The sequence below is a fragment of the Corapipo altera genome, unplaced genomic scaffold, assembly GCF_003945725.1.
Source record: "Corapipo altera isolate COAL_440 unplaced genomic scaffold, ASM394572v1 326, whole genome shotgun sequence".
NCBI classification, from domain to species: domain Eukaryota; kingdom Metazoa; phylum Chordata; class Aves; order Passeriformes; family Pipridae; genus Corapipo; species Corapipo altera.
The window spans coordinates 2,736,244-2,754,926 of record NW_020884945.1 but is presented as its reverse complement, the minus strand read 5'-3'; the positions used below and the strand labels follow the sequence as shown (position 1 = coordinate 2,754,926).

The following is an 18,683-nucleotide window of genomic DNA, read 5'->3' as shown; positions in this document are numbered from 1 at the left end:
ACTCTTTACAGTCATTTTCTTTGTACTTCTGGCACCATCTTTGTTAGGAAGATTTATTGTCTGCTTTTTCAAATTTATCAGTTTGCAATGGCCACCAGATGAAGGGATCTCTTTAAATCACTCTGTGTGGGGACAGTGAGAACATGTGCCCTACAGTCAGAGCTTTAAAGTCTCCCAGGCTGGAAAACCACTTACAAAAGTCAACAATGACAGAAAAACTGTTGAGACAGTTATATTCAAGACATGCTGTTTATGAGGTGCTCTGCATTTTGAAGTTATTGACTTACAATTATTCAAATTAACTGTACTGCTTAAAAAGTAAAAATGAGATTTTTTTTTTTAGTATCTGACAAATTAAAAGAGTAACATATTTACTTGTTGATTGATAGTAGATCATAAAATAAAGGTTTCCAACAAGAATCATTTGAATGTTAAACATTGCTATGATAGTTACCACTATAGTTTCTTTTGAGAAATGTCTATTTACTTAACTATTTCAGTTACAAGTACAAGCAACTGTTGCATCATCTTGCAGGACTGGGATGGCTGTTGAATATCAGGGAAGGATAATAGGATAGATAAAAGTTCTCTAAAAGAGAAAGCACCAGAACCAGCAGAAAGGTGGGGTCGGGCAGCCCTTCATTTGAATGTAAATGTAATTATGAGGCAGCAGTTGAGCTGACGTCAGGCAAGGTCTTGGTAAACCATTACCACCAGCACCTGGTAACACAGTGGATAATAAAAGAGGATGAAGTAGAAGATTCCAAGAAGAGTGGCATTATTAGAGAAACCCAAACAAATATTTTGGAGCAGCAGAAGACAACACGGCAGAGCAGGATGTTGTGACCAGGTGTGTGCCAGCCATGTACGTGAGCCCGCTCCTGGACAAGGACGGCAGCATGTACCCAGGCTCTGCCCGGGCTGCCAACACTCTGCCAGGGCAGGGCTTCGTGTCCGCGCCCCCCTACCCCGAGTACATGGGATACCACCCCGTGCCAGCCCTGGACACCCACGGGCAGCCGCCGGGGCCCTGGGGCTCCCACTATGGCCCGCAGAGGGAGGACTGGAACGCGTACGGGCCGGGCCCCTCCGGCGCGGGCACTGCCCAGCTCAGCGCCCCGTCCCCCGCCCCGGGCTCCTACAGCCCCGCCGAGTACAGCTCCCTGCAGCCCGGGGCCGGGGGGGCTCCTCCCGCAGAGCCCGGCAGTGCCCAGCACTGCTCCCCCAGCAGCCACAGGCACAGCTACGAGTGGATGAGGAAAACCGTGCAAGCCAACACCACTGGTAAGTGCGAGTCCAACCTCAACCTCAGCTCTCGCTGCTCTTACAAATAATTAACTTTACTTGAAGCACAGGGCTTGGTGGGTCATGTACGGCATTTATTTCACCTGCTGCTGTTTAGGGCAGTTTTGACTAAATTTGTGCTAGTTTCGCATTCTCCCCATGAAGGCTTTCTGTGGTTACCGTAGCTGAATGGCTGGTGTGGTCAGACGTGATGCGCCAGACATGGATGCGGTTCCACAGCTCCTGTTGGAATATTCTGTAAAGCACTTGGTGTGAAAAACATGGTAATCTTGAAAGTGTTAGGGAGCAATGAAAGCAGCAACATTTAACAGCTACAGGCAAAAAATACTTCCGAATTACTTTGTGCTGCAAGGTAAATAGCAATATAAAATCAGGTTGACCTTTTTAAATAATTTCAATAATTTGAAAGAAAATTATGTGCTCTGATCCAACCGTAGCAATTACACAACTTTCTGCTGGTTGTCTTGTGCCTTTTCTTTTTCTACCCAGAAATATTAGTGAAAAGAAATATTCCTAGAGAGGCAATCTGACTCAAATGATCAGCATAGACTATTTTGTTTGCAGATCACATAACTCCTCACTTAAGCCTCCTCTTCATTTAGTTTCACATCAGTTTTACATATTTTTATTACATACCAGAACTTTGCAGCTTGCCACAGTTACACAATTAAAACTCATTTTCCTGCAAGTGCCACTCATTGATGTGCCTGTTCTTGTCACAAGCTGCCTCCAGATGAACCCTTCCATGTATATTCCCGAGGTGTAAACTGGGTGTAGCAAGGCTTGCTAAACCTATTGTTAAGGTTAAAAGTAGTAAGTGTGTGTTAGGGAGCATCAAAGAAAATGATCCAAAGAAAGCAGAGCAATTACAATTGGAGCAATCTTAGAAGACACAGAAAATCGGCACTGCTGCTTCAGACAAAACCTCCTTCAAATGGTTATTACTCAGGAGCAAAATTAGTCTTGGTAATTGTTTCTTAATTATAAAGCAGACTGGCACTGTTTTGCCACTGTTACTAAATATCAAATGCCCAGTGATCATTGGGATTTCACAAGGCCATCCTTCCACTTGGAGCCTCTACCAAGGCCCTCAAAGCCAGGCGGGTTTATAGTCCCTTTCCCCCCTCATGTAAATCACAGCAGCTTCATTAACATCACTGGAGATTTCCAGGTGTAGAAGTGATGCAAGACTTGAGTGGAGACCAAATTCAACTGAATGTCAATGAGGGAGCCCTGTTTGTGTCATGCTGCCACTGAATTTTAAATGTGCTGTCATTCTTAAACGGTAACACAGACTTCAAAATCTAAATCTTTGCTTTACACTTATTGCACAGACTTGGAAGACCCTGAAAGGTTTCTCGCATGCTTGTTCAACTTTATAAAATATATTTGTGATTCAGAGACACAGTTTTGGGCCTAAATTCATCTCTAGTCTGCAAAGCACTTACACAGAATTCACACACAGGCTGCAATACTTTATGAACCGTTGGGGACAGGTGAAACAGGGCCCATCAATAGATGCATGTCCCGAGGCTGTGCATTCCCTGCCTTTGAAGTGTTAAAAACAGCTCAGGACTTCACAGAAGTGAGCTCCAGGCATCAGCCCCGGGACTGTCAGAGTAAAGCACAAATGTGGTAACTGTACAAAACAAGAAAAGTACGAAACAGATTTGACTTTCCATTGGTGATTGGGAAAAAAAAAAAAAAAAGGAAAATTTTAATATTGACACAGAAAAAATGGTGATAAATGGAAGGAAATTCAAACAAACCACAAGACTAAAATTATACATGTAAGTGCTCTGAATTACCTTATAAATGTTCTCTAGAAAAAACTGACTTGATGCCATTATAACCCCTCTTTGAAACACCCTTGCTCTCTGGTTTTCCTTATTGCCATAATATCAGTTATGTTATAAAGTAGCTACTGGCTCCTCTCCTTCAGTGTTATTGCTGCTTGATACAGTTCATTGCTCTCAAATTCCAGAATTACAGCCCTGAACCCTACAAATGTATTTATATGTATAAATATGTGTCTGCCCTTCAGTTCACCAGTGGTGTGTACTCACATGGATGTGTGTGAGCAGCAAGGAATAACAGAGATCAAAACACATCTGATTAGAGCAGGGAGCCTCCTGAAATTCTGCCCTAAAGACAAGGGGAATTATCTGAGGGGAGTGGATGTTAATGGGAATTTTTTTCCTCTCTATTTAGGCTCTAGTAAATACACTACATTCTGATTCAATATTCGTATTCAGCTTTATATACAAAAAAAAATTCAACTGCAGGAAAAGTGAAATGAAAATTTGTCTGATCATGTTAATCTTCAGGATGAAACAACAAAGGCAGAAGTACTATGTCCTTTCAACAGATAAAATGGGATTTGAAATCCTCTGTCTTAAAGACCATAACTGTACATTCAAAACCAATCCCTTTCTTATTTCAAGCACACAGACACTCCAAATATATGAGGCAGTAAGAAATTCAAAAATCCCCAAACATCAGAAGTGGGCTTGGTAAAGGTATCCTCCCAGTCAGGCTATCAAAGTGAGGAAAAGAACATCTAAAGAATTCCTGACAGTCTGAGCCTGTTTTCACTAAAAATCTATGATAAAATGCCTCATCAACTTCAGCTGTGCAAGAGCAGAGCTTCAAATTAATTTCTAAACCCTATGTGATCAACAATGTAAAATATGTATTTCTGAGAGCAAGTGAGCCTTCAAAGCATGAGACCTACTGAGAAGGTGTTGAAAGGGCCTAGAAAACAGGTTCCAAAGCTCCATATGAAACTTCATTTGGGAGTGGCCATTCTCAGAAAGAGAAGGGACTTTAAGGGGACTAAACCAAAGGACATTATTTTCATATGTTGTGTGCTCAGCCTTAGATTTTTTTTTTTTACTATATCCAACACATTTGATGTCTTTATTTAAACAAGCAGTGATGTCCAAGTAATTCAGATTACATCACAGCAGAAACACAGACAGAAAGCAAAATAGAAAAGCAGGAAAAAAGCCAGGCCCCTGCTCTAATGCTAATTTATTTTGCTTTGTAAACTGGTTGTGGCATCTATTTTGCAGTGGCCTACATTGTCTGAGGTTTTGAGGCCTATCTGTCATATTGAGGCAGCAGACCCTTTTAACACTTCACTTTGCTTTGATATGCAGCCTTGTCTCTTCCTTCTCCCTCCTTTCTTCAGGAGTTATATTGCCGGAAAGGGTGATGATTTTCACAGCAAATAAAGAGGCCTTCTCCCAGCTTTATTGTCTTCAGAAGAAATGCTCTGTGAATTTTATGACCAAGAGCAATGGGGAAAACTACTCCTTTCCTCCACCCCCTCAGATCATGGTTATATTTGCTGATTATAGTGAAGCCAGAATAACCTTGTTGAATTTTAACCTGTTTTCAAAGATTCCCTCTAAGCCTTCGGTTTACAAGGAACCTGAATATCTGTCCTACTGTCAGCATTAGAACTATCACTTAGGGCAAAGATTTCAAAGCCAACAATTTGTACCTTGAAAAAAGTAAACTTGGTTTGATGATTGTTTTAGTCCTGCAAATTTAGGCAGGAAAATCTTGTATGTTGGAAGTCAAATTGGCCTAGGATTTGGGAACATATCCTTAATTCTGCATATTTCAGCTATGCCTACCTCTAGCTTTCAGACAAAAATAAACACAGTCTGACCTAAGTCAGTCCAAATTTAAAGAGAACTGAGGAAAAAAAATATTCCTTCATCTATTTCTGTGCCTTTTTCCTCTGCTAAGATGAAAGAGTCTGACATTTGTTTAGGGCTTGTAAATTCCAAACCAATTGGCTTGTGGTTCTGAATGTGAAAGGGGGGCTTGATAAGATCTCCTTGTCGCTCCTTTGTGTGGCGTGTGCTTCATCTTAACACCTCAATGGATTTTAGGGAATCACTTTAAAGGAGTCTTTGTCCTACAGTTTGTCCCAGAAAACTCACATCAAAAAAACCTGGGAAGATCAGAAGAAAAAAGGAAAACTATCTATTTGGCTGTTGAAAGTGCAAAGGAGAACAAATAAGTTGAAAACTGATCTCTCTGTATTATTATTGCATGAAGAATTGTTTAAAAATTATATGAAATGAGAGATATCTTCTAAACATTCAGTAATGCTTCTCTCAATGGTATTTATCTAATGTACCTAAGAATAGTTCTTTTATATGTTAGAGAGAGGATGATCCTGAAATCCTTTTACAAGTATTTTATTGCCTCATCTTACAAATTGCCTCCAACTCCAAAGGGAAGCCAGCCCAGAGTACCCCCAGGAATACCTCTGCAGACACTCAGCACCTTGCAAGGCTGGACATTGTTGGAAAAAGTAAATTCAAATTATTATTGAGCTTATAAGCAGGTCCTGTGGCCAGTCAAGAAAGCAAAAGCACTTCCAGCAGGACATTTCTTTGTATTGGAGAAGTGATCTTTAACAACTCAGGTAAAGAATTAGGCCACAGTACAACTAAAATTGTGACTGAATTTCAGTCTGGAAATCCTGGGTATTTCTGCTCTCAAATACACACAAGTCCCTTTAGTGAGCACCGTAATGAAACCCCTTTGAGATTAATATAGCCAGCACCAGTGATGTACTGCTATGAATTATTGAAGATGCTTCAGGGTGTTTATCACTTAAGAGCTTCACATTCAAATATATGTTTACAGAGAGAGGGGGATAAAGAGGGAAAGACAGTTATGGTAACCAGTACTCTCTTATTTTACCCTGCACCTCATATTCCTTCTCTGTGCCACAGAAAACAATCCCATGTGAGTAGTTTAATTAATGTCTGTAAAATACTGGAGAGGTCTGAAAGTTGTTATGGAAAATCAAATTAATATTTCTTAATATTAATAACATTTCTTTCCTAAACAGGTAAAACAAGAACAAAAGAAAAGTACCGAGTTGTTTACACAGACCATCAGAGACTGGAATTAGAGAAGGAATTTCACTGCAACAGATACATCACAATCAGGAGAAAGTCAGAACTGGCAGCAAACCTGGGACTATCAGAAAGACAGGTACCCAGAGCCCTCCATCCCCGGGAACACACCACACCCCCCACACTCATTAACACTTCATTTGGCAGAAACCTCCAGTTAGAGGTAATGAAGCATTAGGAATTCATCTATACTACACAAAGGACTTAGTCTTACCTTCCACCTTCCTCCACAGATAGAATTTAAACAGTTCAGCTTCATGTTACCTTAGCTATGTTCCCAATAGTCCTGACATTCACAACTTTATTTCTTCTTGAAACCACACAAAGTAATGGCCAGGAAAAAAATCCAAAGCATTGGATGTATTTGAGCTGTAAGCCAGGAAAATCAAACCTGAGCATTCAAAGAGCAACCAAATGAGATATTTAAGAGCTTTTTTTTGTCACAAATGTATTGGCACAGCTCCTACAGGCCACATTCTTCCTCAGATTTCAGCATATTGAAGGGGTTCTTCCAGCCCTGGACTTTCAAGTCAGGATCTCTTTTTGCTGTCATTTTCACAGGTCTTTCACCTACAGCAGTAGTTCAAACTTCCTACGTACAGGCTGCTTTAGGCTGCAAAGTTTGGTGCCACATTTGATACTATTATACAAATACATGTAGCCAAGACTATCCAGGCAGGGAATGTTCAAGGGCATACTTAGATCCATTACTTCCTTGGAAAGCAGCTCTGCATTTGTTCACATAGAGTACATATTTAATCTGTGTCCTGAACAGAGACACTCCCCTGAGCAGGGCCCAGATCTGTCAGCTGTGCTCACACAAAGTCTAGAGGAATTCAGGATAAGAGTTCCCTAAAATCCCTGTGTTGGAAAGCACAGCTCTGCAGTAACTCTTGGATCCAACCCTTCAGAACTACAGCTGGAGGATAAGGTGATATTGAATAGGGCATCTCATTTAGCAACCAGATTATTGCCCTCAGCTAATTCCAAACTAGAGATCTTTCTTTTTAGTATTTTACAAGCATTTGTTCTTTCTGAATATACACATCCAGTTCTCTAAAATATTCTCTTTCAGTGGCCTCCTCTGGCCTTGCATTCAGTCTATGCAGGAGCATGGGATAGAGAGGGACCAGTGGAGGAAGTGTGGGGATACAGATCAAGCCCTGGATTTTCATGAACACATTTTAGTGCAGTGTCATTCAATCCCAGACCCAAGGAGTGCATAGATTGCAGACTCAAGTGGCCCCAGGCAGTGACAATGGAAACCATGGATGGACTAAAGTTTGTCACACAGTAGGACAGAGCTGTGTTGGAAATTTTTCAGAGCACTGCAGTTATGAAAGATTCAAAACCTGCACCTTAATATTATGCAAGCTGGCTGACTTAGAACATAGACATGCCTGGAATCACCAGAGATACTGCACAAAATCAGCAGTTCCTTTTTACACTGCTGCTCCTAATGCCACCCAACCTTTGGCAAATTTCCTTCAAGTATAACGGAGACGAAATATTTAATTTATCTGTATTTCTACAGGACTCACGACAGACAAAACTAAATGCTACTTAATGCCATTACCAGTAAGGTAATAAAAATAAATAGAAAATAATAATTAGATTTTGAATACAAAGCAATGGCACAACTTTATCATATTGTATTCAACACACCTTCTACACTATAATAAAAACTGTTAAGTATGAACATAAACTTTCTGTTCATTCACACTTTCACATAAGGAAATAAAATATAAATACTTAAACTAAAAGCAGGTTTTAAATAGACAGGAGTCTTTACACCTGCACAATTAGTCTGGGAAATTGAATGTCAATAGGTAATGCTGATATCTAGTTATACATGTGACTGTATGTATGTATCTGAAAAATACAGGTATATAAATAGAGATATAAATATATAATACATAATAAAAGCAATCAAAGCTTTAAAACCACATAGGAATATATGCACACACAAAAATCACTCCCAACATAAGTGAAGAAAAAGAACCCTCAGTACTTGGCTTTGAATTAATCTGTAACACAGATAATAAAGAAATCTTCAAAATTATTCCCTAATTGCATCTTCCTAAAGTGTGACACAGCCACTGGCAAAGCTGGGATGATGAACTCGGGGAGCCTCTGAGTCTCGAGGAGTGTGTTGATCCCTGTGTTCCCACAGATAACACAGCACGTTCCCTTCACACCAGGCCCAAGAACAGAAAGTAATCTTCTATTGATTATAATGCAGAAAATGAACACAGAGGAAAGCCAAAAGTTTTCACTGCATAGATTCAGTGGTTTGGTTTGTGGGGTTTTGATAGCAGGGTGAGGGGGGGTCATTTTGTGTGTGGGGTGTGTGTTTTGGGGCTTTTTGTTTGTTCATTTCCTTGCTCCAGGTTTTGGGGTTTTTTTTCCTAATGTTTTTTACCTTCTCTCCATTTTCACTGTTCTAATTGCTGTGAAAGGTTGCCCAGCCCTTTGCACTAATCCAATACCGTTTCTAATGGCCCAGGTGAAGATCTGGTTCCAGAACCGGCGGGCAAAGGAAAGGAAGCTGCTCAAGAAGAAAATCTCGCAGTTTGACGGCAGCGGGGGCTCCGCCCAGAGCGACTCGGGGTCGCTGAGCCCCACCGAACTGTCCAGCTCCCTGTTCCCACCTCCCCACGGCATCAGTGCATTACAGCCCAGTGACATTCACCAGGTCATGGTTTCAGAATGAACAGAGGGAAAAAAAACAGGAAAAAAGAGAAAGCAGGAATGGATTTCCCCACCTTTAAAACTCACTTATGCAAAGGACCCTTCTCATTTCACTGCCTCTAGAGAGCTGTTTCTGAGCACGGGAGCTGGGACTGCTGTCAAAGTGTTTTAATTGTTGCAGAAATCTCAGGGAACTTGTGCTGCTAAGATTCATCTCTCAATATCTTTGAACAGCAGGTAATTTGCTTCAGACACTGACACAAAGAATGAGACAATAAAGGTTCAAGTAAATGTAGTTCTAGTCTGACCACATATACCCACAGAGAACTAAGGGGACTGATTATAAAACAGAGTATTATTGCAGAAAATATAAGAAGCTGTGTGTGTTTGGGTTGTTACATTTATATAATTAGAGTAAACAGTAGATGTTAATAAATATTTACACTTACATGTATTGAAAAGAATGCTACTTTCTGAAAACAACAAAAACATTCAAAACACATTTAAATACTCGAGAAAAATAATAATGTCGTTATACCAACATATTGCATTTAATTAAACAACACAAATCGTCTTTGCCCTATGCCATTGTATTCAAGGATGCAATAGTTACAGATACCTAATACACCAAACCTGCCAAGATCTGTTCCATTGTAGGAAATGAAGTCATTTCTCATGCACATTAGGAAATGCCAAATAATTTGGAAGATAAGCATTATTTCAATCTTCAATGACTGCATATACTGCTGCTCAAAAATATGAGCAAAAATGTAATGGAAACAGGACTGTTACTACCACCAAACCCCCCAAAAGCAAATAAAGAATTTTTAACGTCTCTAAACATTTTAAGCTAAATACTAGCAGTCTTAAGCCACTGACTTTATATATGACACTTATTTTGGGTAAGAAATACCCCCAAGTAGCTGACAGTGTTATTTTGAAGTTGTTACCTGCAGCTCAACATTCCCAAAGTGCACGAATGTCACCAAAGAAATGTTCCCTTCATGGGCACTCCTGAAAGAGCACAAATTAAGGATAAACATGCTCATGCTGTGGTTTGCTTTAATTATCAGTCCATGTTGGCAGGTGAGAAGGCAGCAATGATATCTAGAAGTCTGAGAAAAGGAGAAAGAAAACCCAAAGCACTAAAAAAACCCCAAACCCCACACAGTAGTACTGTTCATTGGAATTTCACAGAGGGAGCTTTTTGATAGCACACAAGTTAAGTGCTCTATTGGAAAAATTTAATATTACTGAAAAGGCCAAGAGGGGCAAAGGTAATAAAAAAGGAAAACAGCAGAAAACAAACAGAAATCAGCATTATCTGGCATACGAAAAGTCAGGCATCACTTATTTCATCAATAGCAAACTTGTTCTCAGAACCAGCAGATTAAATTCTGCTGTTCTTCGTCTCAGTGAGCACTCAAAATGCACTGAACAATATGGACAGAACCCACCAAAACTCTCAGCATCTGCATTCCATACACCAGATGACTTATATTTGAAGATGTGTCTCACTGTTCCCCAATAATTTAAAAATAATTCTCTAAGAGTAACTCCATGAAAGCAACTCTATCAGGAGTCACAAGAATAACCCCTTCAAAAATAAATACTGAATTATATATTTGGGGGCATGTCTCCAACCAAACTAGGAAGGAATCCTGTAACACAGGATAAGAATTTACTCACTGTAAGCATTTGTGGGTGGTTCCCCAATATATTTTCTAATAATGTCCTATCACATAGCTCAAATAAATAGGTATATCTTAATGCAAACAAACTGTAAACACAAAATCTTGTGTATATAAACAGGTACAAAACTCAGCCTGATGAGAAATTGAGACTTTATCTGCATGGCTTTGATTCAGGATCTTCCAAATCTGCCCACTGGTGTCCCAGTGAGATGATGGACATTTTAGGAGACTGAGCAGCAAGTTGTAGAATACCCACAGAGAGATCTAGTTCTGTTTAGAGTCATGGAAGTGTTGCACTTCTATACCTGAAGGAGGTACCAGATCAAATCATCTCCCAAGAAACTCATACTTCAGATACACAAGAAAAAGGGAAGAGCACCTTTACCTTGGTATGCAAAGCCCAACTCCCCAGAAAGTCCATCTCTGTGGAGAGCAGAGAAGGGCTGTTCTGAGGGTTATTGGTGGCACAGGAACGGAGAGAGAGAGAGAGAGAGAGAGAGAGAGAGCACTTTCTTCTAGTTTTCGGGGTTTTTTCTGGGGTCGGTCATCATATCAACAAGAAAGAATGGCAAGTGAGGAGCTCTAACCCACAACACATCATTCATTATGTTTGCATGCTAAAAATGCTTCCTAAACTTCAGATTGCTCTTTCCTTCTCATTTATGTCAAAACTGAGACACAAATCTGATGTGGTTATTTACCATGTTCACGTACAACACATTCTAGAGAAGCTGCAGTCTGCATGACTGGCCAGGCAGGCAGCAAACACCCCAGAGCCCTGACAAACTGGACAGAGGAGCCACTGACTTCAAAACAACCACAGGCCACCGAGGAATCATTCAAAATGAGCCTATTTTAAGTGTCAAACCAGAGCTGGAATGGGAAACAAAGCACCTCCTATGGCATGTTTAAAATCAATCCTGTCAATAAAAAGTGTTTTCCTTTTTCATGATCTTCATCCTGAATTTTTTCCGAAGCATATATTAATAAATATTTGGGGGGGACAGTCTCTTTCATGCACTAGATAATGGTGTCCAAGCCTAAAAAGTGTATTGGATTATCTTCTCTGGCTATGACTGAGTCAGATAAGAAGTTATTCCCCCTAACTTGTACTGCACACAGCTACCCCCACCCAGATCATAACATCCCTTTCAGTCTCAGTGCAGCAACACAGCTGTTTCTCAAAATAATCTAGGGAAAGAAAATTAAACACTTTTGGACTGATCAGAATAATTTTTAGTAAACTTGATCAGAGGGTGATAACCATGCAGTCAGAGTTCCACACCAGGAGGCTGGGAGGCCATAGAGAGGGGAAATGACAAGAATCTGAAAGCAGAAAATCCTTCCTCTGTCTCTGACTGCAGCCATTATTCCCAAATCAAATCCAATGGAGCACTCCATGCTGGCACGTCTCAATGCCCATTATGGATCACGGGAGAGTCTGACAGGAGCCCATCCTACACCCACGTTCTGCCAACAGCAGCCTGGGAACACGAGGGCCGGGAGAGGCAGTTGGGTGGAGGACACACAGCCAAAGGCCTCACATTGCCATTATTTTTGGGCAGCTGTGTTTGCCTCTTCAGCATTGCTTATGCGAAGGAGAAACTTCAGAAGATGTGATCAGCCCTTGGATTTCATTTTTGTATTTACATGGGTGAAACACTAAAGGCTATAAATAACATTTTTCAATATTTATCTTTCCCCCTTTGAAGGTTTCTCCAGGGACTTTAGACTCTCCCTTAGCACTGTTAGGCAATTAAAATAATAATAAATCAAATGCCACCCTTCTCACCCAGTGGGGACCTTCCCCAAGCTCTCTGAGTTTCCTGTGTTTTTCCCTTTATGTAAATATAAAACCATCCCACTGTTTAAATTCATCTGTTTGGTTGGTGTTTGGAGTTTGCAGAGCAGCAAGCCACTGGAACACCAGCTGATATCAAACGAGAACTGTGCATCACACAACTGTCTGATTCCAGCAGCCAGCAAATCCCTCCTGGCCTTTATCTGAATCATCTTTATTCTTAGGAGAATTCTGTAGGGGTGCCAAAGCTTTGGCAACAATCGCCCTTCTCAGTCCCACTGCCTATAAATACTTCATCAAGAAGGAACAATTTGCCACAAACTGCTCATGCTGACACTCAGTGTAGCACCAGAGTGATCTGGCTTTATTAACTAACTTCTAAATATTGATCTGTGGGAGAAAATAAAGAAAAATACAGATTTGTCCATAGTTACAGTAAGGACAGATAGTTTAGACCCGAAATTGGAAAGGACCTCATTATAAGATATTTAAAATATCAATTTGCAGAGAAGAGAGCATAACTTAAATAGCTAACTGGCTGCTTGTAGTAGTCATACAAATCAAGCAAAAACCTGGATCAGAAACCTGACAACCTCTTGAAACTTAGATTACTTTTGAAAATGGATCTCCATCAGGCAATTTCAGTATAAGCAGCACAGAGCTGCACACCCCTGCACAAAAACCTCCTAGACACTACAGAATATTTGTGTCACAAACTCAATTTCATTAAACCTCTCCCATCACTCCTGACTTGCCTTCCTTCAGCAATTGAACGTATCCAAATTTGCCTAATGAGCTACACATTTCTATTGCTAAACAAAATGATGTGGATTTGCTGTGAGATGCAACTCAGCTTGGGAAAAGAGTTTGTATCAGTTGATCAAGAAACATGATGGTTTGTCCACCAGACTTAAAATACATTCTCCAGACTCCAAGAGTATATTCCTCTCATCCAACAACCTCCTCCTTTGTTGAAACACACAAGTGTGGGAAATGAGGGAATTCTGGCAGCCAATATGACATCACTTGTTGTATGTCCTTCCTTCTGAAGAATGACTGGTGGGGATTTATATGGAACAAACAAGGAAAAAATACATTGGAAGACTTGGAATCTCTCAGGTCCCCATTAGCATTCACTTTATTTTCTCTCAATAGAGCTTCTATTTAATACTGTGCTTTATCTCCTCTCTTTCCTGCTCTCTTTTTGTGTTTCACGCTCTACATAAAAACACTTGATTCCAAGAAAGGAAGTGATTTGGGTGGATAAACACTGCCAGAGCCCATCATCTCTCCACAAATCACCCAGTTTTTATGGCATAATAGTTTCATCAAATAAGCAGCATCCTAAAACAGTACTGAAATGAGACTTCTAAATATTTCCTCCTGTGAAGCCATAAAGTTCGATAAATCAGGCTGAAAAAAATTCCCTGTAGTATTCACCTCTCAAACCCAATACTCAGCAGACATACTTCAAACACAGGCATGGGTTACAAAAGGTGTTTTTCTAAAATGGTCTGTTTTTACCCACAGTCATCATTCCTACAGGAGAGAACACACAAACACATAAAAAAAAGTCCACTGAAACTTCAGCTGAACTTTGACTTCAACCTATTACTTAAAAAGCACAAGATGTTAAATATGTAGCTGGCATAGCAAAGTACCTTTTCCAACTAAAGAGATTCCTTTTGTGGTTTCACTCATGAGAAAGGGGTCATATAGTATATCGTGTCAAAACTCTACACTTGCTCTTTTCACCCTTCAACTCAGCAAATTGCTGCCCCACCTGTTCAGTACCGAATGGAGTTCAAGCCTTGATCCATCACATGTGCCCTCCTGGCACAACATCCACTGAAATGGCTGGAACACGAGCTTGTTTATTAAATCAGAACACAGGTTGCATTAAAATGGAGGCTCTTCAGTGAAACCTGCTCCTGCTGCTGGATGGCTCCCTGTTTGCCACCCCTCTCCCTGACACCTGAATCTCACCGCTGTCATATCTAATGCTAAGGTGGTAAATCCTTGCCCAAGGCCCTGGGGTTAATTTCCCTTTCTGGCACACACACTGCTTCTCTCTCTCCTTTCTTTTGTCCTTCTAAAATTTCCAAGAGGTTTTTATTTGAACAAAATTGAACACATAATAGGTAGGAATGGGAAGTGAGCTTGGTTTTATAGCACCCAAGGGGTATCCTAAAGGCTCTAGAAAAATCTTCTTAACAGGCTTGATCCACATCCCAAGTCAGTGCCTATCCCAGTGAAAGCTGATCGTTCCAGGACGGCGTGGTGTCACGACCATGGGAAATTCCAGCCTAAGCCCTCCCAAGTTGCCTCTTCTGTTCTCATTTATTCCCAAAAGCAGGCCGTGGACTGCTCCTCAGCCACCTGCAGCTGTCTGTTCCAGGATTTTCCTCTCTCCCTTTGGCATCCAAAGGTTATGCAGAGCAATAAGCACACAGTCAGACAGCACTGAGACAGGTTTAAGTCCCTTACCCTCCTGAGCTCTGTACAGTACAGACCCAGTTTTGCCAAAAGTCAGTGAGACACCTCAGTGGCAACCTGCTATTCCAAAGCATTTAGAGTCATGTTGAACAGCACTGCTGGACTTCATTAGAAAGCTCTCCTGAATATGAGGGCTGTCTTTATCATTATCTCTGGGTTTCTAATATTTAGAAGGTCACTAAGTTATCCTTCCCCTCAAAACAGCTTCATTTCAGCAGAGAGGCATTTTGAAGGGAACCTATTCTGAAATCCAAACACTTCATATCAACAAAATCACTGCCAGTGTCATTTTAGTTTTATGAAAACACACGAACATAAACATCCTTTAGCAGATGGGGCAGGGTCTCTTAACTCATGTGGTTACAGAGATGCTGCTACAAGTGGTCAAGAAATCTTTTCTATTTTTTTCCATGCCAAGAAATCCCTGCCACTGATGCACTCACAATTCCATTAATGGGAGCACTGCAAAGCCACGGTTCTGGTGAAATAATGATGATAAATAAGAATTACTGATACCAGTAGTTAGCTAAACACAGAAAAAGATACCAAATATCTTATAAACACCTTACTCTAATTATTTAAGAGGATGCATTTCACATCTAGCCGGGTAAGAGTTCAAAACTCTACCTGTGGCCCTCTACTCAAACTATTCCTTTGAGTATAGAAGCACTTGTAAAAACTCTTTGCTCACCAGGTCAGAAGAGTCAAAGAAATGGAAAGACACCAGCAAGGTTAATAAAAATCAGCAGTCAGACAAAGCTTTGAGCAAAAACTAAATGTTGTAGCACCGTGAAGAAGAGGAAGCAATTAATTTTCATAATTTTTTTTTAGCATTCTGCAGGGACAGTGATGGAAAATGCTTCCACAATAAATCAGGAACAGGAGTTTTAACTTTTCCATGAAGTAGACCCAGAGCTGTCTGGCTTTTCTGCTCACAAAGCACGTAGCTTTGAACCCAAAGGCTTGCATTTAGCCCTTTCTCATAGGAAACACTGGCCAAAAGGATATCAGGTTACATACCCTGTGATAATATTTTAAATATAACTACCTTTCTCATGGGTATTTCACCAAAGCTGCCAAGAATTAAGATGATCTCAACTAAATATTCAAGCCTATAATGCACAGCATCAGAATTATCATTTCTTCCTGTGTCCTCAGTTATGGGATTTACCTTTTTGGCTTTTACATCAGTTAAAGCACACACCTGGAATTTCACTGAGAGTAAAATAAAGGCCAGTACCTTATTAACAACCCCATATATAACTTTATTTCAGTGGTTTCAGGATTTTATTTCCGTGGGTTATGAACGGCAATAATCTACATAAAGATGAAGATGTGCGGAAAAATATCAGATCCTCAGGTATAGAATAATTTTCTCTGTTTTGACAGGTTTCTAAGCAGGATGTATTTTCAATATTTGATCAATGACTTACTTTTCCTGCAGTATATTGACAGTATTCATCACTAAACAAGAGAAAAGTGTTTTGACAAAAATAGGAGAACATAGAACATGTAATTTCATATTATAACAACTTGTCTCTTTTTTTTCCCTCAAGTCAATAGAGTATGATTTACCTGCAGCTCCACATAAGATAGATAATGTGCTGAAGGAAGAGCATGGAGCACTGATAAAACTGGAGCTCATAAAATTTTGCTTTGGGAAGCAGCAAAAATTTTCACAGTCAAGTCATCTGCATTTTGCTGCGGTCTAGAAACACCTGTAAAACAGTAAAGTTGATTTATGAGAGAAGTATTTTCCTGAAAACAGCAGACAGGGATGGAGAGATTTTTTCTAGTGTAGGAGGAGGTGAGCTCCTTCCTTACAGTAGCTGTGGGTCAGGAATTCTGATTTGGATACATACCAGACCCAAAGCTTTATGGTAGCTACACTAATATTAAAAAACAAAATAAAACCCACCAGACCAAAATCCCCCCTATGGAATCTCATTTTTCATTCCTCTACTGCAATTACAAGCACCAATAATTTTTTTTGGCTACTTTCCATTTGCAGTAGGAGAGTAATTAAGTGCTTATTACCTCAATAATAATTTACACCTGTGTGCTGGGGCGGGGCATTCCCCTGCACTATTCTGAAAGTTTTTTTCACCAATTTTGCTATTCCTATGTGGATTTTCTTCTCTCTCACTACTCTACCACCCTGCACGTAACTCTCTTTCCAAACCCATCACCAAACTCCAGGCAACCACCTCAAACCTTCGGGAAAACTCCAAACCCTCCCTCACCTTCCCCTCGGCCGCGAGTTGGGAAAAATGAATGGGGAAGAAGCGGAAGCACTACAGGGCTGGTTTTGTTCAAATCGCCACAGAAATACACCTGGAAAAGGGGTCTAAAAAGAGGAGGAACAGCACCTCCCCCGCCTTCCCTCAGCAACCCCTCGCGCCGCCGAGGGGGAAGGGGAATGAGCCACGGTTCCACCTCCAGCACAACCTGAAGGGCTGCGAATTCACTCCAGCCTCAACTCCTGCTCCCTCTCTCTGAGCAGACACAGTGAAGGCGTTGATCTTAGCCTGATTTGCCCTGAAACGAACCCGGTACCTCTTGAAGGGAGGTCACTGTTCAGCGCATGGGAAATCAGTGCTGAGTTGATTTGAGGGAGCCGGGCGAGGGGGCACGACCTGGTCCTTTCCCTTTCTCTGTGCCACCCGCAAGCAATGCTTCGGACACGGAAGGATTCCTTGGGGCTTTTCATGCCTTCCTTGGGCAGAACAGGTCTGCAGGAGACCTTTAAACAGCTCTGCCCAAGCTGAACATGGGGGTGTCCACAGCAGCCAACAGAGCCCCCTCAGGTGTCAGCGCTGCCCTCAGCCCAGCCGGCAACCCAGGGCTGGCAAAAACCTCTTCTTCTCGCTTGAGTGAAGCTGGAGAATAATACCTTGGGAACTGAGGCTTTCAACGACCCTCTTTAGTTTTTCTTTGCGCCTGAAAGCGCCTGAGGGACTGCGGGGAGAAATGGCGCACGCACCTGGGGGGGCGGCGGGAAGTGCGAGAAGTTATAACACTAACGGTAGTATAGATACTCAGGTTCCTTGTACACTGAAGGCTTAGAGGGAACTTCTAAAAAGAAGTTTAAAATTCCACAAGGTTATTCCGGCTTCACTACAACCAGCAAATACAACCTCCCTCAGCAGCGCCTCGCACCGGCTCGTGACCCCCCGCGCTCCTGAGGGAGGGGAAGGGGGGGGGGGAAGTTATAAAGCCTAACGGTAGTGTATATATTCGAGTTCCTTGTACACCGAAGGATAAGACGGATTTTTTGAAAGCACAACTCAACACGGTTAGTCCAGCTTCACTACAACCGGCAAACGCGACCTCCCTCAGCAGCGCCTCGCGCTGGCTCCGGCGCTCCTAAGGGGCGGGAAGGGGCGTGCGTGCACCTGAGGGGAGCGGGGCGGGAAGTGAGGGGGGAGTTATAAATCCTGACGGTAGTATAGATATTCGAGTTCCTTGTGCACCGAAGGCTTAGACGGAATGTTTGAAAACAAAAATCAGTGAGGTTACTCCGGCTTGGCTGTAACCGGCAAACACAGCCTCGGCAGAGCCTCGCGCCGGCTCGTGACCTCCCCGGGGGCTCCTGAGGGGAGGAACAGGCGCGCGCGCGCACCCGAGGGGCGCGGGAGGCAGCCGCCCTCTGGTCACCGAGACCGGCGCAACTCCGCGGGGGCACTGCCTCCCAGCAGACTGTGTCGGGGACACTGACACAGACACCGCGCTCAGACGCTCCCCGGTGTC

At 41.7% G+C, this 18,683-nt stretch overlaps 1 protein-coding gene and 1 long non-coding RNA gene across 3 annotated transcripts; one reads left to right on the top strand and one right to left on the bottom strand.

Moving 5' to 3' along the window:
- Positions 1 to 749: 749 nt before the first annotated feature.
- CDX4 (caudal type homeobox 4) lies at positions 750 to 9,786 on the top strand. Its single transcript, XM_027662318.1, has 3 exons — positions 750 to 1,284; positions 6,185 to 6,330; positions 8,758 to 9,786. The coding sequence occupies exons 1-3, from the start codon at positions 864 to 866 to the stop codon at positions 8,962 to 8,964; spliced, it is 774 nt and encodes a 257-aa protein (XP_027518119.1). The 5' UTR covers positions 750 to 863; the 3' UTR covers positions 8,965 to 9,786.
- A 52-nt stretch (positions 9,787 to 9,838) lies between these two features.
- LOC113956116 lies at positions 9,839 to 18,593 on the bottom strand. 2 transcript variants are annotated; one of them, XR_003530751.1, is made up of 5 exons: positions 18,329 to 18,593; positions 17,827 to 18,008; positions 17,177 to 17,267; positions 15,503 to 16,651; positions 9,839 to 15,411 (listed from the first exon to the last, which is right to left on the bottom strand). It is a non-coding gene; the product is annotated as an uncharacterized LOC113956116 (long non-coding RNA). The 2 variants fall into 2 exon arrangements; XR_003530750.1 differs by having other exon boundaries at positions 9,839 to 16,651.
- Positions 18,594 to 18,683: the final 90 nt, after the last annotated feature.

Excerpts from the sequence above, each read along its gene's own strand:
- CDX4 (XM_027662318.1), top strand. The coding sequence starts at position 864 with ATGTACGTGAGCCCGCTCCTGGACAAGGACGGCAGCATGTACCCAGGC. Across the intron at positions 1,285-6,184 it reads CGTGCAAGCCAACACCACTG|GTAAAACAAGAACAAAAGAA; the intron begins GTAAGTGCGAGT and ends TTTCCTAAACAG. Across the intron at positions 6,331-8,757 it reads TGGGACTATCAGAAAGACAG|GTGAAGATCTGGTTCCAGAA; the intron begins GTACCCAGAGCC and ends CTAATGGCCCAG.